The 14591-nt window shown below is 43.2% G+C and overlaps 1 protein-coding gene across 1 annotated transcript in view; it reads left to right on the top strand.

Annotated features, from left to right (window-relative positions):
* Positions 1-14571, top strand: part of col16a1 (collagen, type XVI, alpha 1) — a 29425-nt gene extending 14854 nt beyond the window's left edge. Inside the window, exons 9-39 of the mRNA XM_041233891.1 lie at positions 622-636; positions 2496-2531; positions 5385-5411; positions 5516-5578; positions 5981-6022; positions 6438-6482; positions 6731-6772; positions 6870-6932; positions 7228-7272; positions 7614-7709; positions 8115-8153; positions 8249-8293; positions 8755-8790; positions 9223-9345; positions 9700-9735; positions 9879-9914; positions 10061-10180; positions 10322-10366; positions 10471-10506; positions 10742-10795; positions 10925-10978; positions 11303-11434; positions 11587-11622; positions 11803-11910; positions 12214-12336; positions 12705-12758; positions 13510-13551; positions 13643-13678; positions 13976-14029; positions 14277-14345; positions 14479-14571. Coding sequence (XP_041089825.1) covers positions 622-636; positions 2496-2531; positions 5385-5411; positions 5516-5578; positions 5981-6022; positions 6438-6482; positions 6731-6772; positions 6870-6932; positions 7228-7272; positions 7614-7709; positions 8115-8153; positions 8249-8293; positions 8755-8790; positions 9223-9345; positions 9700-9735; positions 9879-9914; positions 10061-10180; positions 10322-10366; positions 10471-10506; positions 10742-10795; positions 10925-10978; positions 11303-11434; positions 11587-11622; positions 11803-11910; positions 12214-12336; positions 12705-12758; positions 13510-13551; positions 13643-13678; positions 13976-14029; positions 14277-14345; positions 14479-14571 — 1845 coding nt within the window. The remainder of the gene's footprint in view (positions 1-621; positions 637-2495; positions 2532-5384; positions 5412-5515; positions 5579-5980; positions 6023-6437; positions 6483-6730; positions 6773-6869; positions 6933-7227; positions 7273-7613; positions 7710-8114; positions 8154-8248; positions 8294-8754; positions 8791-9222; positions 9346-9699; positions 9736-9878; positions 9915-10060; positions 10181-10321; positions 10367-10470; positions 10507-10741; positions 10796-10924; positions 10979-11302; positions 11435-11586; positions 11623-11802; positions 11911-12213; positions 12337-12704; positions 12759-13509; positions 13552-13642; positions 13679-13975; positions 14030-14276; positions 14346-14478) is intronic.
* The last annotated feature ends 20 nt before the right edge of the window (positions 14572-14591 follow it).

The raw sequence follows: 14591 nt of genomic DNA, 5'->3' as shown, positions 1-14591 counted from the left end.
TCATGCGTGTCGCTGTGGCTGTTCCCTGGAGGAAGCACAGTGATGGGGGGAGGCTGGTGTGCAAGGAGAGGATGGAGATAAGGTGGAGCCTTCCTGCCTCCCCCGACCACGCCTGTGTTTGTGATGTCAGCACACCTGGCTGTTATGAGAGACTGATCCCGCCTGCCTTTGTGATGTCAGCACACCTGGCTGTTCTGAGAGACTGATCTCAGCTACAGTCTGAGCAGAGCTGTGTGCCTTTCAAACACAGCAGAGGCATGTTTTGTAGATTTTGATTGTTTCCAAGTTGGGATTTCTACCATGCCCCTACTCAATGCTTAATCAGAGTAGTTTTCATCTGTGTTCAGGAGCTGCTCTTCAGTTCCAGTTGCCTGCTATAAATATCTGAAATGTAGGCCAGATCATAATAAAAGATCCAGCATCATCACATGTCACGTTGTCACAATATATTCCTTCTATAATACTATAATACTTTTAGTAAATCCCACAGCTGATAGCTTCTCAGATTTTGATTCCTCTGTTGCCCACTACTGGTCACTTTTAACACATGGTTTTAAATCAATTGAAATAACCACTTCTGTGTTTTTTTGTGTTTGTTTTTTGGGGCGTCCGGGGACACAGGGCCTGCCAGATAAGGTAAGTGACAAACCTTGTTCAGTCTTTTCAAAGTGTTTCTGCATTAGCATTTTCTACACTGCTCGAAAAGAGATTTGGACCTGCTGTGAAAGTTAAGTACACAGCCACCCTGAAGCTTGAAATCTCCATCTCTCTGAAGCTGGCATACTTATTTCCCATGTGAAATTACATAGATGTATTTCTGACTTATCAGTGGAGATTATTAAGGAGCTTAGCTGAAATGAACCTCTGATACAGTATCTATCTAGTGTTTTAATGGAGCACGTTGCTATGGAGACAGTACTTTCATCTGGTTGGGAGAGGGCCAAGGAAGCGCAGAGAGAGAGAGAAACAGAGACAGAGATAGAGACACGGAGACACAGAGAGAGAGAAAGACAGAGACACGGAGAGAGTGAGAGAGAGAGAGACACACACAGATAGAGAGAGCGAGAGAGAGAGACAGAGAGAGGCGTTCAGCACTGAAACAGAATCTTTGTAACTGGAATGGCAAAGTCCAAAATGGTTGAAATGTGGACCCTCCAGGGCAGGATTGATGCATGGAGACTGAACTCTCCCTCAGCCAAGTATGAATGACTTAGCTGGAGCCGGGCAAAATATCTAATCATTATTGAAAGATCCTTTTGAATGCCTTTTCAAAATCTAAGAATAACTAAATTAGACCTTATCACCAAAAAAAAAGAAAACGTTCCATGGTCTTGAAGGGCAAAATTTATAATCGAGCATAAAATATATCCCTCAACTGCTGGGCAATCGGAGAGAATGGAAGTGAAATCTGGAGCTTGTGTGTTTCTAAAGCACAAAGCCTTTGAAAACTGTCTTTTGCAAGCTTTCAATTGAAAGAAATGATATGCAATGAAACACAGCTGATATTCTTGGGAGCGGGGGAATGGTATTACTCAGATATTTCTAATTATAGGCTTCTTTAAGGAAAATTCTATTTGAAACTGGTCCCAAGCAGCAAGCCTGCCAGTTCTTTGACTAAAGAACAGTTGAAATGGTTGAAAATACACGACTAGTTTTCCATTAAGTCTTCTGTTAACTGCTGTTTGGCTAAAGTTGGCTGGCGCTGGCATGTGAAAGCTCGATTCTTTTGAAAGAGGTTGGTGTGTTTCTGTTTCACGATGCAGGTATTTTCTTAACTGTGTGGCGTGTCTGCATATGCCGTGTCTCTGGTATTCCTCAGTGTTTGCGTGTTACTGAGGGGACGTGTCTTTACATGTTGAGCCTCTCCAGTCGGGATGTGGTACAATTATATTGTAGCTGCAGCTGCCTGCCATATACAAATGATACCTGGTTGACCTATGCTGCCCACCTCAAAGCTGTCCAACGTTAGTAACGGAAACCTCGTACCGGGAAGGGAAGGTGAGGTGTTAGGTGTTGTGCAAGAAGTTTGAAGCTGTCTGCACTGGGCTGAGCTCGCCAGTTTTGGAGAGGAGCTGTGTAAACGTTTAGATTAGGCTGTGGGGGTGCAATTTGGATTGTGACCTAAATGGCGTTTTTTTTTTTTTATAACCTTTTTGTTCATTTAAATATTGAAAATAGAAAAAAAAATAAAATGAAGTAGCTTTGGACAAAAAATATATTTTTCCTTTAATTTTATTTTTCCATTGTTATGTGGGGAGGGGGGGCATTCGACTCATACGAGGCTGTCATGCATTTGCATCTTTCTTCTGTCCCCATATAAAGGCTAGAAGAGAGTTTTTATATCCATCCCCATACGAGGTTGCCTAAATGAATGAGTTAAACAGAACATCTGAATCTGTGCACCAGATGAGAACTTTTAGAGAAATGCTTGATAAATTGTGTAACAGTATTGTGCACCACATTGAGTGAAGTGAAACGTTATTGTTTGTTTGCAGTGTGCCGGCTGTGCTCAAGAAATAAAAGCACAAAATGTGAGTATGAGAACTGTCTGTCTGTCTGTCTCTGTTACTTCAAGTTTAATTGGGTCTGGTTTTGGTTGAAGTTTTGGTACCGTTTATTATTGTCGCCTTATGATGTGGTCCCCCCCCTTTTTTTTTTAAATGGTGTATTCCGACTCTCTCTTCCTGCCTTGATGTTCAGTGCTTGCCCTCCCACCTGTGTGATTTACAGTGGGGGGCTGTCTCTTTGACACCGCAATGACTGACCCCCAGGTTAAGGACCCTGCCCACCTCGCTGCACTCGCACTAATCAGCCTGTGAGCTGATGCTGGCAGAATGCCTGACCTGCGGGCTCATCTTTCACGCTGATAACGGTTAGCAGCGACATCGGACCTCAGATAAGCTTGAGGCGTGAATAGAGTGCTGTTAAATTATACACTCCTAATAAAGCTTTTTTTATCCTGTGTTTCCATTTCTGTATCCAATTTTTACTCAAATGTGTGTTTAGTCAGAGCGATACACTGGTGCCACGTGAATAATTGCCCCCTCTCTCTCAAAGACCAATGTTGGTCTGCACCTATTAAATTCCAACACTTTCACTGCTGCACAGAGAGAGTTCCTGCCCAGTCAGAATTCTGCACAACACATGCATTTCTTTTCAGCTTCCCTGAAATAAAAGGCTCTTGTCATGCATTAGAACATGTTTGTACTGCACTACCTTCACAGACATGCCAGAGAATTGTAGATTAGATTAAAAAAAAAAAAAAAAAAAAAGTCCAGTGAGGTCGTGGAAGCTAAGGATAGGAAATAGTAATTTCAAACCAAATTACTAGACCATTTGATAGTCATTTGACACTTGACATTACTAATGCATTTATTCTTTGTGGGTCTGGCTGTGCAATGTGGTGGTTGTTCTTGCTCTGTTGGGCAGTAATATTTGAGATGCTGCTAATCGGGTTGTTGATGGGCAATTGAACTTGATTGAGAAACAGTGCTCAGAACTGGATACTCAGGGCAGAAGAGGTGACCAGTGCTCCAGTTTCCTGCTTTACCACAGAGGGGTGCCGTTCTTGCCAAGTAATGGAATAATTGCACATTGTTAGGGTTACTATAGGACTCTGTGTACGGTCCAGGACAGTTCAGGCTTTTCAACTCGCATCCCAATGCATTCTGGTAAGTGTAGTCCTGCTGTGTAAGGTACCTGAGACAGGTAAATAAGTACCCCAAACTGTCCTAGTGTGCACGGACTCATATGGTAACCCTACACATTATCATACATCGTTTTTATCACTGTGATGAAATGTAACAGAACGGCATTGTTCACATCGCAGGTGATTTCTTTAGATCATATATATTTTGAAGGTTTTGATTTTTAGATTCTGTTAAGTTATTCCTATATCTGACCCTGCAAGTTCAAGGCAGAGTGGGTGGTAAATTTTAGATTGCTTAAATGCAGGGGGGCTTTGTGTTTGATTGGAGAGATCAAACTAAAGGCTACGGGTTGCCATGGAAAGAGTTAGCAGATTGAAGACATGCAAAATAATTTAGAAGTCAAGTTGAAAGCACTTTCCAAGGTTATACGAGTAAAAACTGTAAAACTCCAGGACTGTGCATCAACACCACTGAGAACGATTGCAAATATAATAAAAATGACATTTTTAAAAGCCAGGATTGGCTGTTAACGGAATGCCGAAATAGTGTTGTTATACTTGGCTGGAAAAAAACAAAACATTGATACAGTCAAACGCACCTAAACTTTAGTGGTGTGTACAGGCAGTTAAAGCACTAGGTTACTGAACACGCATTGTATGGTAAAAGATAGACTCATGAGCATTGCTTTCCTAATTAAAGAGCCCGCATGCAAGGCTGAAGATGTAGTGCTTTCAAGTTAGATAAAGAATCTGGATAGCTGCAGCAGTGGAGTCCTATCCAGTAGGAGATGTTTGGGGGCACAGTCAGATATAATTTGGCTGGATCATTAAAGCAGACCAACTAGCAATTATAGTGTCACAATAAATGTCAGGGCTGAGCAAATGTATAGAAATGTAGCAAGAGGAGGAGAGAGGAGAGAAGCTTTTAACTAAATATCTGTTAATTAATTAAACTGTTTTTAAAAGTTCTGGGCATCCCAGCGGAGTTAATTATCTGCTTCTCTACTAAACAAAGTAAGCAAATAGATAAAAGAACAACACAAAATGCTTTGCCAAAACAGACTTTAAATTTCCTGCTTAATGTTTTGTGTAACCTTTCACAGTTTTATAGTGCTAATTAAAAGACCAAGGCAAACCAAGGCTTTTTTAATCGTATTTAACTCCCTTTAGCATTGGCAGTGTTCTAACTAGTCCTCTTGCAATACTGAAGATTATTATTATTATTATTATTATTATTTATTCATTTATTTCTTAGCAGACGCCAGGGTGACTTACAGTTGTTACAAAATATCACATTACAGATAAGAGCAGTTATGAAATGCAATAAAGTCAGTGATAAATAAGAGCAAATTTAAATGAGAGAATCAAAAAAAGAAGTAATTGAAGATATGCATGTACTGTAAGCAAGACATGCAGGCTCATGACATGCAATTTAAAGCAAGAAATGCGTAAAGTTAAGGAAGAATCTCGGGCACAAACCTTTCTTGCAAATTCCTTGTGTGATTCACGTATCTCACGCAGAACCCCTTTTAGCATTCTGCATGAAATCCTTCCTTATCCTTCTATCGTCGTTCAATAGTCCTTGCTTTAACTGTTAAAGACAGTGTGGAATGGTCAGCATTCATTTTTTTCAGTTGCATTTGGTACCAGTTTGAAATGATTTCACTTGCAGTGTGTGTACGTATCTATCTACTTGGCTGTACTGAATGTAAGATGTTGTTTTGCTCTATTTCAGGATGAAAATGCCCAGCACATTGTGAAGGTGAGCCCATTATCCGCAGGCACAGTTTTTACAGGCACTGTCCAGTGTTTCAGTGATTGAGACTGGGGCAGGCTGTAGTAACACAGGTGTGTGTCTTGTTCCAGGCTGAGAAGGGGGATCGTGGGGTACCTGGGATGCATGGACTGAAAGGGGAGAAAGGAGACCAGGTATGGACAATGAAAATAAAAAGTCTTCAGACACATTCCTGCACTGTGGCTGATTGTGAATACTGACTGAACCCCTCTTGCAGTAGAATACGGGTCCTAAAAATCCATCAGTCTGTTTATATTGATGGCTTTAGACATCCTTCTCGTCTCTTTCAATTCATTATTTAGTGTCGGCACATTTAGCTGAAGTGCCAAAGTGCATCTTCTGTATAGGGTCATTTGCATTGAGCTTGGCAGGGCCATTGAATTATGTATGATTCTAATATTGTCCCTTTGCATACATATCTATAAAAACATGGAAGCTACATCAGTAAGCTCAAACATATCTCATGAGCATTGAGATTAATATAGCTTGTTTCTATCTGAATGTCTCATCGTATTTTCTTGTGTTTGTTTCATTAGGGCTCTGACTGTGTAGGCACCTCTGATAGGAGCACGGGCTCTGTAAGTAATACAATTACCATGAAGAAAGCAGTTTGTGCTGTGGTCAGTTCTCTTCTGATAGTGTGTGTTGGTGGAGCTGTATGATCCTGTCCCTTGATTGCAGTAAAATCACATGACATTTTAGTGGAAACGCTTTCTCTTCTCACTGGAGATGGAAGCGTTCAGGTTGATGATGATTTCAAAGGGCGAGACTGATCGCGCACACACCGATACCTCCCTGTAACAGAACGTTTTATTGTTGCAAATAAATCGCCATTTCCTACGTTGAGGTACCTCGGCCGCCCATTTCCCGGAGGTTTAATTAAAACAGGAGTCTTTGCATGCTAAGCTGCCTGGTTTGCTTTGGAAGCAGTAAATAATACAGATGCAGTGTAAGCTAGTGAAATGTGATACAGTAACTGTGCCTCTGTTTCAGTGTTCTGCAGGACCGAAGGGTGAAAAAGGAGCCAAGGGGGAAGTGGTATGTTCAACATTCATCGTTGGGTTTTTCTGCAGGGGGCGCTTTCAGAAGGGTCAACACCTCTCGAATATAAAATAAGTTTCTGTTTTAAAAAAGAAAAAATACTACTAATAATAATGGATGCCCTTGAAAGTAGCGTTGGGTGTGACGACACCGTTACTGACCCATTGTTAAATCGATGCGGATTGTAAAACCTGCAGACACCTCCTTTCAAGTGCAATGCAGTGATACTGTTTTGGTAATTGCAGGGCCCAATGGGACTGGGGTCTGCTAGATCAAAGGGATCAACGGTAATTACAAAATTAAAGGGGTAGTTCTGTGCACCATGTAACAATGTAGCAGCATGATATTTAACCCTGGCTCTCTCTTGCTCTCTCTCATATTCAGGGTGATAAAGGGGACAAGGGGGACCCTGGTAAAGAGGGACCAGCAGGACCATCGGGGAACGACGTAAGTGTCTAGGAGTCTTTTCAGAAGTAAGCTGGTTAGTAAGCCTGGCTAAAAAAATGAATTGAAACAAAAATTGAGAACTGTCCAGCCGTACAAAGCACACATACTGTGAATGTGTTAAGATGGCACTGCAGGTATGTATCACTTTACAATGTATTGATGTGCCTGTGCTTCCGATAGAGGTGATGTGTTGGTTCCCCTTTTTTTTTTTTTTTTTTTTTTTTTTTCCTATCTCTGCAAATATCTAGCCAATTTTATTGGCTAGATTTAACAGTGCTGTCTTTTCTCTGAGTAGGGTCGTCCAGGAGAGATCTGTGTTGTCGGCCCCAAAGGTCAGAAGGTAAGACCACTGTGACTACTCTACATGGCTACAGAGCCTTAAAATGTAATCCTTTTAGATACAAGGTGCCCCACACACATAAAAAAGTTTCTTTAAAGTTTACTGACAGGATCTGATCATCCAAACGGTCAGTTTCCTTCTCATGATACTCGAGTCGCTCTCAAATGTGTTTTAAGAAGAAACCATTTGAACAGCTGCTCAGTTTCTTGTGTACCACAAACAAACTTTGCAATTGAGGGAAAATCTCACTAGGTGGCGATACACCCCGTGCAAGCTGACAGCATACAAGCACATAGCACGGCCCTGCTGGGCCCCTCTGAACACTGCTCTTGATTCTGCAGGGTCAGCCGGGGCTGGTTGGACCAGAGGGGTTAGCAGGAGAGTCGGGGCCCCCTGGGCCCCCAGGACCCCCAGGAGTGGGAGAGCCTGGACCTCCGGTGAGTAGTGCTTACTGGGTGAAATGTACTTCCAGCCCCCCTGTATAGAGTTCTGCATTCCTCGTAAGCTATCCTTCCAGTTGAATGCTAGGAAGAAAGAAGACGACAGTGTCTTGTTTAATGACGGCAGAAATGTTCTTTTTTTATATTATAAAAGCAAGGTTTTTTTTTATATATATTAATTTAATGTCGGTTACTTAAAACAACAAATGTTAATTCAAGTAGCTTTAAAGACATTTCAGGTCATTCAAAGCACTGTTTAAAATTAGCTCTTGTTAAACGCCACACTAGGCTAACTTTTATTGTGTGTTAAAAATCACGGGATCCCAATTACTTAGACCTGGAAAAATATAATCTATCAGTTAAGCAGTGAATTTATTTTTATTTATTGATCTGTTTATTTAGGGGAGTCCAGGGGGTCTGCCAGGGCTGAAAGGAAACAAGGTGAGTTATATTTCAAGATCGTTAGTTATTTTGTAAGATGGTGTCTCTCCCTCTCTGTTATCCTGTCTGGAAGCTGACCTGGAGTCTCATTGCAGGGTGATCCTGGAGTACCAGGCCGGGATGGTAACCATGGAGATCCTGTGAGTAGGGCACATACAAACAGACATTATTATCTCTCATCATATCGCTTAGAATGTCAGAGAGCAGGCCACTCGGCCCATCGAATCTCGTTCGGTTCCTAGTAGCCGATTGATCTCGGAACTTTTGCCAAGTTGGGTAGCCCATTCCATCCCCTCCACCTCTCTCTGTGTGAAGAAGTGTCTCCTCCTCTCTGTCCATCTCCACTTAATTTCCAACTGTGTCCTCTGGTCCTGGTTTGTGTACTCTACTTGCCTGGTCTGTGTGTATATGTCACATTATACCGTACATTATTGAATTCAGTCAAAAGAGCTGAACTGAAAACTGGTTCCAGCTGTCTTTGAGACGGATTGAGGATGGCAGTGTTTGGATGGGGCTGTTTCATGTTGCACTTTGCATTTCCAGTGGGCTGTGTCCGATCTCATCACTGTATCTATCTGCTGTTGTATTTTTTTTAATGCAGGGACCTCGTGGTCCAGGGGGTTCGAAAGGAGTCAAGGTGAGCTGTTGAAAGTGTGGTTCAGATGATTCTAACACCATGCAGTGATATTATGATTGGTCTTTTCGTTAGTAACTTCCGGTGTAATGTAAAAAAGCTCTCAAATGGATGGATAAGACCCCACATAGCTGTGTGATCCGCCCCGCTGTTTAGCCTTAGTGTACAGATAACAAGAGTGTTTTTAAACTTGCAAGAAACCTAGAATGACCCAAACCGCTATGCAATGGTAGCTATTTATTTTATATTACTATAGTCACACAAATAAACATACTTCTTATTGTTAGTCATATTCATCTAATTGTTTTATTTATTCAAGTTTAAACAAGTATAAACACAAGTATTTGTATGATGCGATCAACCCCTTATTACATCCCTGGTTGCCATAGATCTTCTCTCCCTCTCCTGACGGATCTTACTTCTCCATTCCACCAGGGGGAGCCGTGTGAGGTGTGCCCCAGCATTCCCAAAGGGTTCCAGGACATGATCACTCTGCAGGGGAAGAGTGGGTCCAAAGGGGAACCTGGAGCTCCAGGGAGAGGAGAGCCTGGTTTACCGGTGAGCTTTCACAGCAATGTTCTGGTAGTGAACTCTCTGCACTGACTGGGCTGGGTAAGAGCAGTGTGTGTCTGCCTGCTTCGCTAATGGAGCCTGGCTCTTCGGCACAGCACACGGATATTGTGTTGGTCTCTAAACCTGTTGACCAGGGTTCCACTTCATTAAAATTGAAAGAACTTCTGGGTTTTTTTTTATGAATTGTTTAGAAACATTCTCTTAGGGTAGACAGGGGTTTGAAAAGTCAAAATTAACTTCTGTTTTTGGTAAATGGTCAATTTTAATTTATCAAAATGAAATATAAATAAATAAATAAAAATATATATTATGTATATGTACGTTTCTTTTGTCTTTTAGGGACCGGCTGGCCTTAGTGGAGGAAAGGGTGATAAGGTACATCTGCATATGTTTAATTCCTAGTATAGGTGTGTGTGTGCACGAAGCTGGAAAATGAAACCAGAACCATACTGAAATGGGGGGGGGGGGGGGGGGTCTTCAGCTCCAGCACTAAAGCTGATTGTTTCTTCTCTTTCTAGGGGGATTCAGGAACAGCAGGTCTTAAAGGCGAAAAGGTAAAAACAATGTTTCTTAGATGAAACTTCTAAGATGGGTCCCTGTGTTGTATTTTCAAGCTGATTCTTTAAGCTGTGATGTGCCTTTCCTGATTCGGTTTTAAATGTCAAGTAAAGTTTTTTGTTATTTGTTTTGGCTTCTGTAGGGAGATGCCTGCGAGGTGTGTCCCACCATCGACGTGCTACCTGCCAATCTGCTGTCGTTAGGGAAACCAGGACCCAAAGGAGAGAAGGGAGAGGCGGGGCAGGGAGAGAGAGGACTGCCGGTGAGTGTCTAGGGTTCCTTCTAGTGGTTAGAAGTAGTTACTGCAACTGATATTGTGGAATTGGAGCGACAAACCCATTTAGTTTGTATTGATTTGGTGTTTCTGGGTTTTTTCTTGATTCTTTTGGGTTTTTTTCTCCAGGGCGAACCAGGAGCTATCGGTCTGTCAGGACAGAGAGGGGAGAAGGTGATAATAAAAGACATATCTACTTTATATTTATTTAGGGGCAGAGTGACGGTTTGGATTCAACCCGTGACGACTAAAGCGATTCCTGTTTTCTTTTCTTTTAGGGAAGCGCAGGGGAGAAGGGAAGAGACGGGAAAGAGGTGAGTGGAACTAGAGCTTTAATATTCCACTGTAAGCATCGATCCCTGTGGACTCTCTTGGTTTGTTTTTTCAACGCTTTGCGAACAATATGAAATTGCAATAAAGAAAGAAAACGCAGAATGATTCGTCGTTAACGAGTACCATTGTGAATGTTTTTAAAACAGTTAGAACACACATAATTGATTACCTTCTTGTAAAAAGACTAAGATTGTTCTTCTGCTGGTTCATTTCCAGGGCAAGTCCGGACAGCGAGGGTTACCTGGCCTTGAGGGTCTTAAAGGAGAAAAGGTGAGTAAAACGATGACTGGCCACATTGCGTTACTCAATATGCTTTTTACTGTTATGATTTTCTCAAACACTATCCCTGGGGTTGATATAATGTGGGTTACATTCATAGACGTGCTGCCTTTGTTTCAGGGCAACACTGGGGACCAAGGACTTCAAGGCTGGACGGGATTAAAGGGTGAAAAGGTCATTTATATTGATTCATGTATTTCTATGTGTTTTAATCCAGTGTCTGTTAGATAAGACACATCTACTAACCCTTTTCATGCATGAAATATTGAAAATACCTGGACAAAAAGTTTGTTGCTTTATAAAGGGGGAATAATGGCATCATATGAGGCTGTTGTGCATCTGCGTCTTCTGTATGTCCCCATATAAAGACATGTGAGATTGTCGAGCATGAAAGGGTTAGTAGGCTTGTCATCTTCCAAACTGCCAAGCAGGCATTGCGGCTCGTGCCGTCTCCAGTGTGCTGGCGGTTACCTCACCGCCTCTTTGTGTCTGTGGCAGGGAGAGGGGTGTGGTCTGTGCCCCACTCTTCCCGCGGAGGTGGGCGGCGCTCAGACGGTAATCAAGCTGCCAGGACTCCCAGGAGAGAGGGGGGACCAGGGGGTGCCAGGCGTGGGTGAGCCGGGCAAACCGGTGAGTGCACTGGGCCAGCGGAAATTATGAGTTGCTTTTTAAATTTTTTACCAGTTTTGGAGTTTTTGGCTGTTTTCCAATGATGCATTTGTCATGCTTACTTCTCGATCTCCAGACAAACCAAAGACAATGCTCTGTTTTCTGTTCTGCAGGGTAAACCTGGTACTCCTGGGTTAAAGGGAGACAAGGTAAGTCCAATTGAATATATTTGTATATTTTTTTTTAAAAAGCCTTGCAACTTAAAAGTAAACATTGATGAACTTCTCCCTGTTTGTCGCTGTTTGTCTCAAAGACTCCCCCACCCCCAGTCTTGTCCCATTATCAGAAAGGATATTACTTCAGTGTTCTCTCCTGTGTGCCCCCCTCAGGGTGAGCAGGGTTTCCAAGGAGACCCAGGGACGCCGGGACAGACAGGCATGCCAGGCCTGTCTGGCGAGCCAGGGACACAGGGCTTCCTCGGGCCGAAGGGGGAGAAGGTGAGTTTGAGGGCTTTGAACAGCTAGTTGCTGCCCTGCTATTAGTGTGTCTAAGACAGCATGGCTATCCAGCTTATTAAGAGCTTCACAATGTGGTTCTTGATTTGAGGTGAGAGCTGGGCAGTCTGTATTTTATAGTAGAAGCAAGTCAAAGTGCACAAGCGTTGCGTGATTGTTTATCACGGGAACCTGTTTCAGGAGCTCAACAGTACTGCTGGAGAGTAGAAAGAGGTGTTGACAGGTGGACGCTGTGAGTGACTCTGACCAGGGGATGTTAACATTGCTCATTGTTCTTGTTGTCAGGGAGATGCCTGTGAGATGTGCCCTTCCCTTCCTGAAGGATTGACGGACACGATCGGGATCCCGGGAAAGAAGGGAGAGAGAGGGGAGCCGGGACCCCCAGGAGAGGGCATTCCTGGCAAACACGTGAGTCCCCTCCTTCTATTCGGGGTCACACTTGAACTGGTCTTTTTAAACACGCATTCACACATCAATTTCCAAAGAGATATCTCCGTGATTAAATCTGAAAGTGCTGCTGTCCTTTCTATATCCGCTTTTTTTAAAAAAATGACTCAACAGGGAGGGAAATCCTACTATAGCAGTTTGATCCATTCCTGGTTTTACTATGGGTTTAATAAGACACACCTGAGCTTGTCTTATTATAGCTGTACTCTTTGGCTAATCAAGCTCATATTAAAACCTGGAATGGTTGAAAGTGCTCTGCAATCGGAGTCTTACTGTACTGTATTTTCATCTCTGCTTTAACAGTTTGTTGTTTTTTTTTTTACCCTCAGGGCAAGCCAGGACTTCCTGGCGTTCAGGGCCCGGCCGGACCAAAGGGCAGTCAGGTAAGTTCCGTTCTGAATCTGCTAAAATGCTCTTCAGAATCGTGTGTCTGTAGCAGATGAGGGGAATGCTCTTCAGAATCGTGTGTCTGTAGCAGATGAGGGGAATGCTCTTCAGAATCGTGTGTCTGTAGCAGATGAGGGGAATGCTCTTCAGAATCGTGTGTCTGTAGCAGATGAGGGGAATGCTCTTCAGAATCGTGTGTCTGTAGCAGATGAGGGGAATGCTCTTCAGAATCGTGTGTCTGTAGCAGATGAGGGGAATGCTCTTCAGAATCGTGTGTCTGTAGCAGATGAGGGGAATGCTCTTCAGAATCGTGTGTCTGTAGCAGATGAGGGGAATGCTCTTCAGAATCGTGTGTCTGTAGCAGATGAGGGGAATGCTCTTCAGAATCGTGTGTCTGTAGCAGATGAGGGGAATGCTCTTCAGAATCGTGTGTCTGTAGCAGATGAGGGGAATGCTCTTCAGAATCGTGTGTCTGTAGCAGATGAGGGGAATGCTCTTCAGAATCGTGTGTCTGTAGCAGAGTCGTATCCACAGGTGAATGCGTCTGTTTGAATCAGGTGAGGGATTATGATGCATGCTCCCTCCTTCGATCACTCCCCTCAATGTTATTTAAACCTCACGTAAACTCGCCTGGCTGTTGCCGATGCCATCCACAGGACAGCGGCCAAATAATCACAGACAAGTAGTCATGATCCCGACACTGCATGAACCAACGGATGAGTTGAACACTTTATGTTGTTGTTTCAGGGCAAGCCAGGGTCTCCTGGAGTTGGATTGCTTGGACCAACGGTAAGTGCCAGTCCACTCAGACCAGTCAGATACCAGCGTGCTTTTACTGAATCCTTTTCCACTAACAAGAGAGCTTCTCTTCATTCTCCAGGGAGACACTGGAGAAAGAGGGCTTCCTGGAATACCAGTAAGTGCTCTGCCTGTGTGTTTTACAAACAAAACAACCACGTGTGTCTTTTTATCTGCTTGTTTAAGAGCTCGATGTCCCCTTTTCAGGGGCAAAAAATACAACGGGTTCTTCATTTGCTTTTAATACAACAGAATGCATAATGAAGAGTAACGGTTTGCTGTCATACAGGAAACTCGGGCGTCTGTCACTCCTAATCAATATTAGTGCACCATTTCAATTTCATGTTTTCAGTGTCCTTCCTGCATCCCAGGGTTCTTTGCAGTGTCAGCTAAATGAGAGTCTTGATTGTTGCAGGGGCTCCAGGGTGTAGCTGGCGTGCCAGGGCCTCAGGGATCAAAGGGAGAGAAGGTCAGTAGTGCTGTATAGTAAATGTTGTCTGTTTACACAGTTTTGGGTGGGCAGCACAAAGAGTTTTGATCTCTGTTCACTTTCCTTGGTGGATAGTAAAGCGTTCAAGATGGAAAGATCTGATTAAGTGCAGTGCCGGCGCTGTGATTGGATGAGGGTGGTTTCTTCTTTATTTATTATGATTATCATTGAGTAGTAGTATTGTAACACTGTATATAACATGCTGTATTTTTTTTTTTTAATGCAGGGGTTTGAGGGGCCACAAGGACCACCGGGCCCTCAGGGGCCTACAGGAGTTGGAGTCGCTGGTCCCCCGGTAAGTTTGACCGCTGGTTCCTGTTAGATGTCTTCTGTCATTGCCAGAGCCATGCAAGCTAACTGACTGAGCTGTGTGTGTGTGTGTGTGTGTGTGTGTGTGTGTGTGTGTGTGTGTGTGTGTTTGATTCCAGGGCAAAGCAGGGATCCCTGGAGAGCATGGTGTTCCAGGAGGCGACGGCACACCTGTAAGTGTTCTCTCTTTCTATTGGCTATCCACGCGCTAAACCTCATACAGCTTCCTAGG

Source organism: Polyodon spathula, chromosome 32, assembly GCF_017654505.1.
Source record: "Polyodon spathula isolate WHYD16114869_AA chromosome 32, ASM1765450v1, whole genome shotgun sequence".
NCBI classification, from domain to species: Eukaryota; Metazoa; Chordata; class Actinopteri; order Acipenseriformes; family Polyodontidae; genus Polyodon; species Polyodon spathula.
The sequence above is the reverse complement of the archived record's forward strand: the minus strand, read 5'-3'. Positions and strand labels throughout refer to the sequence as shown.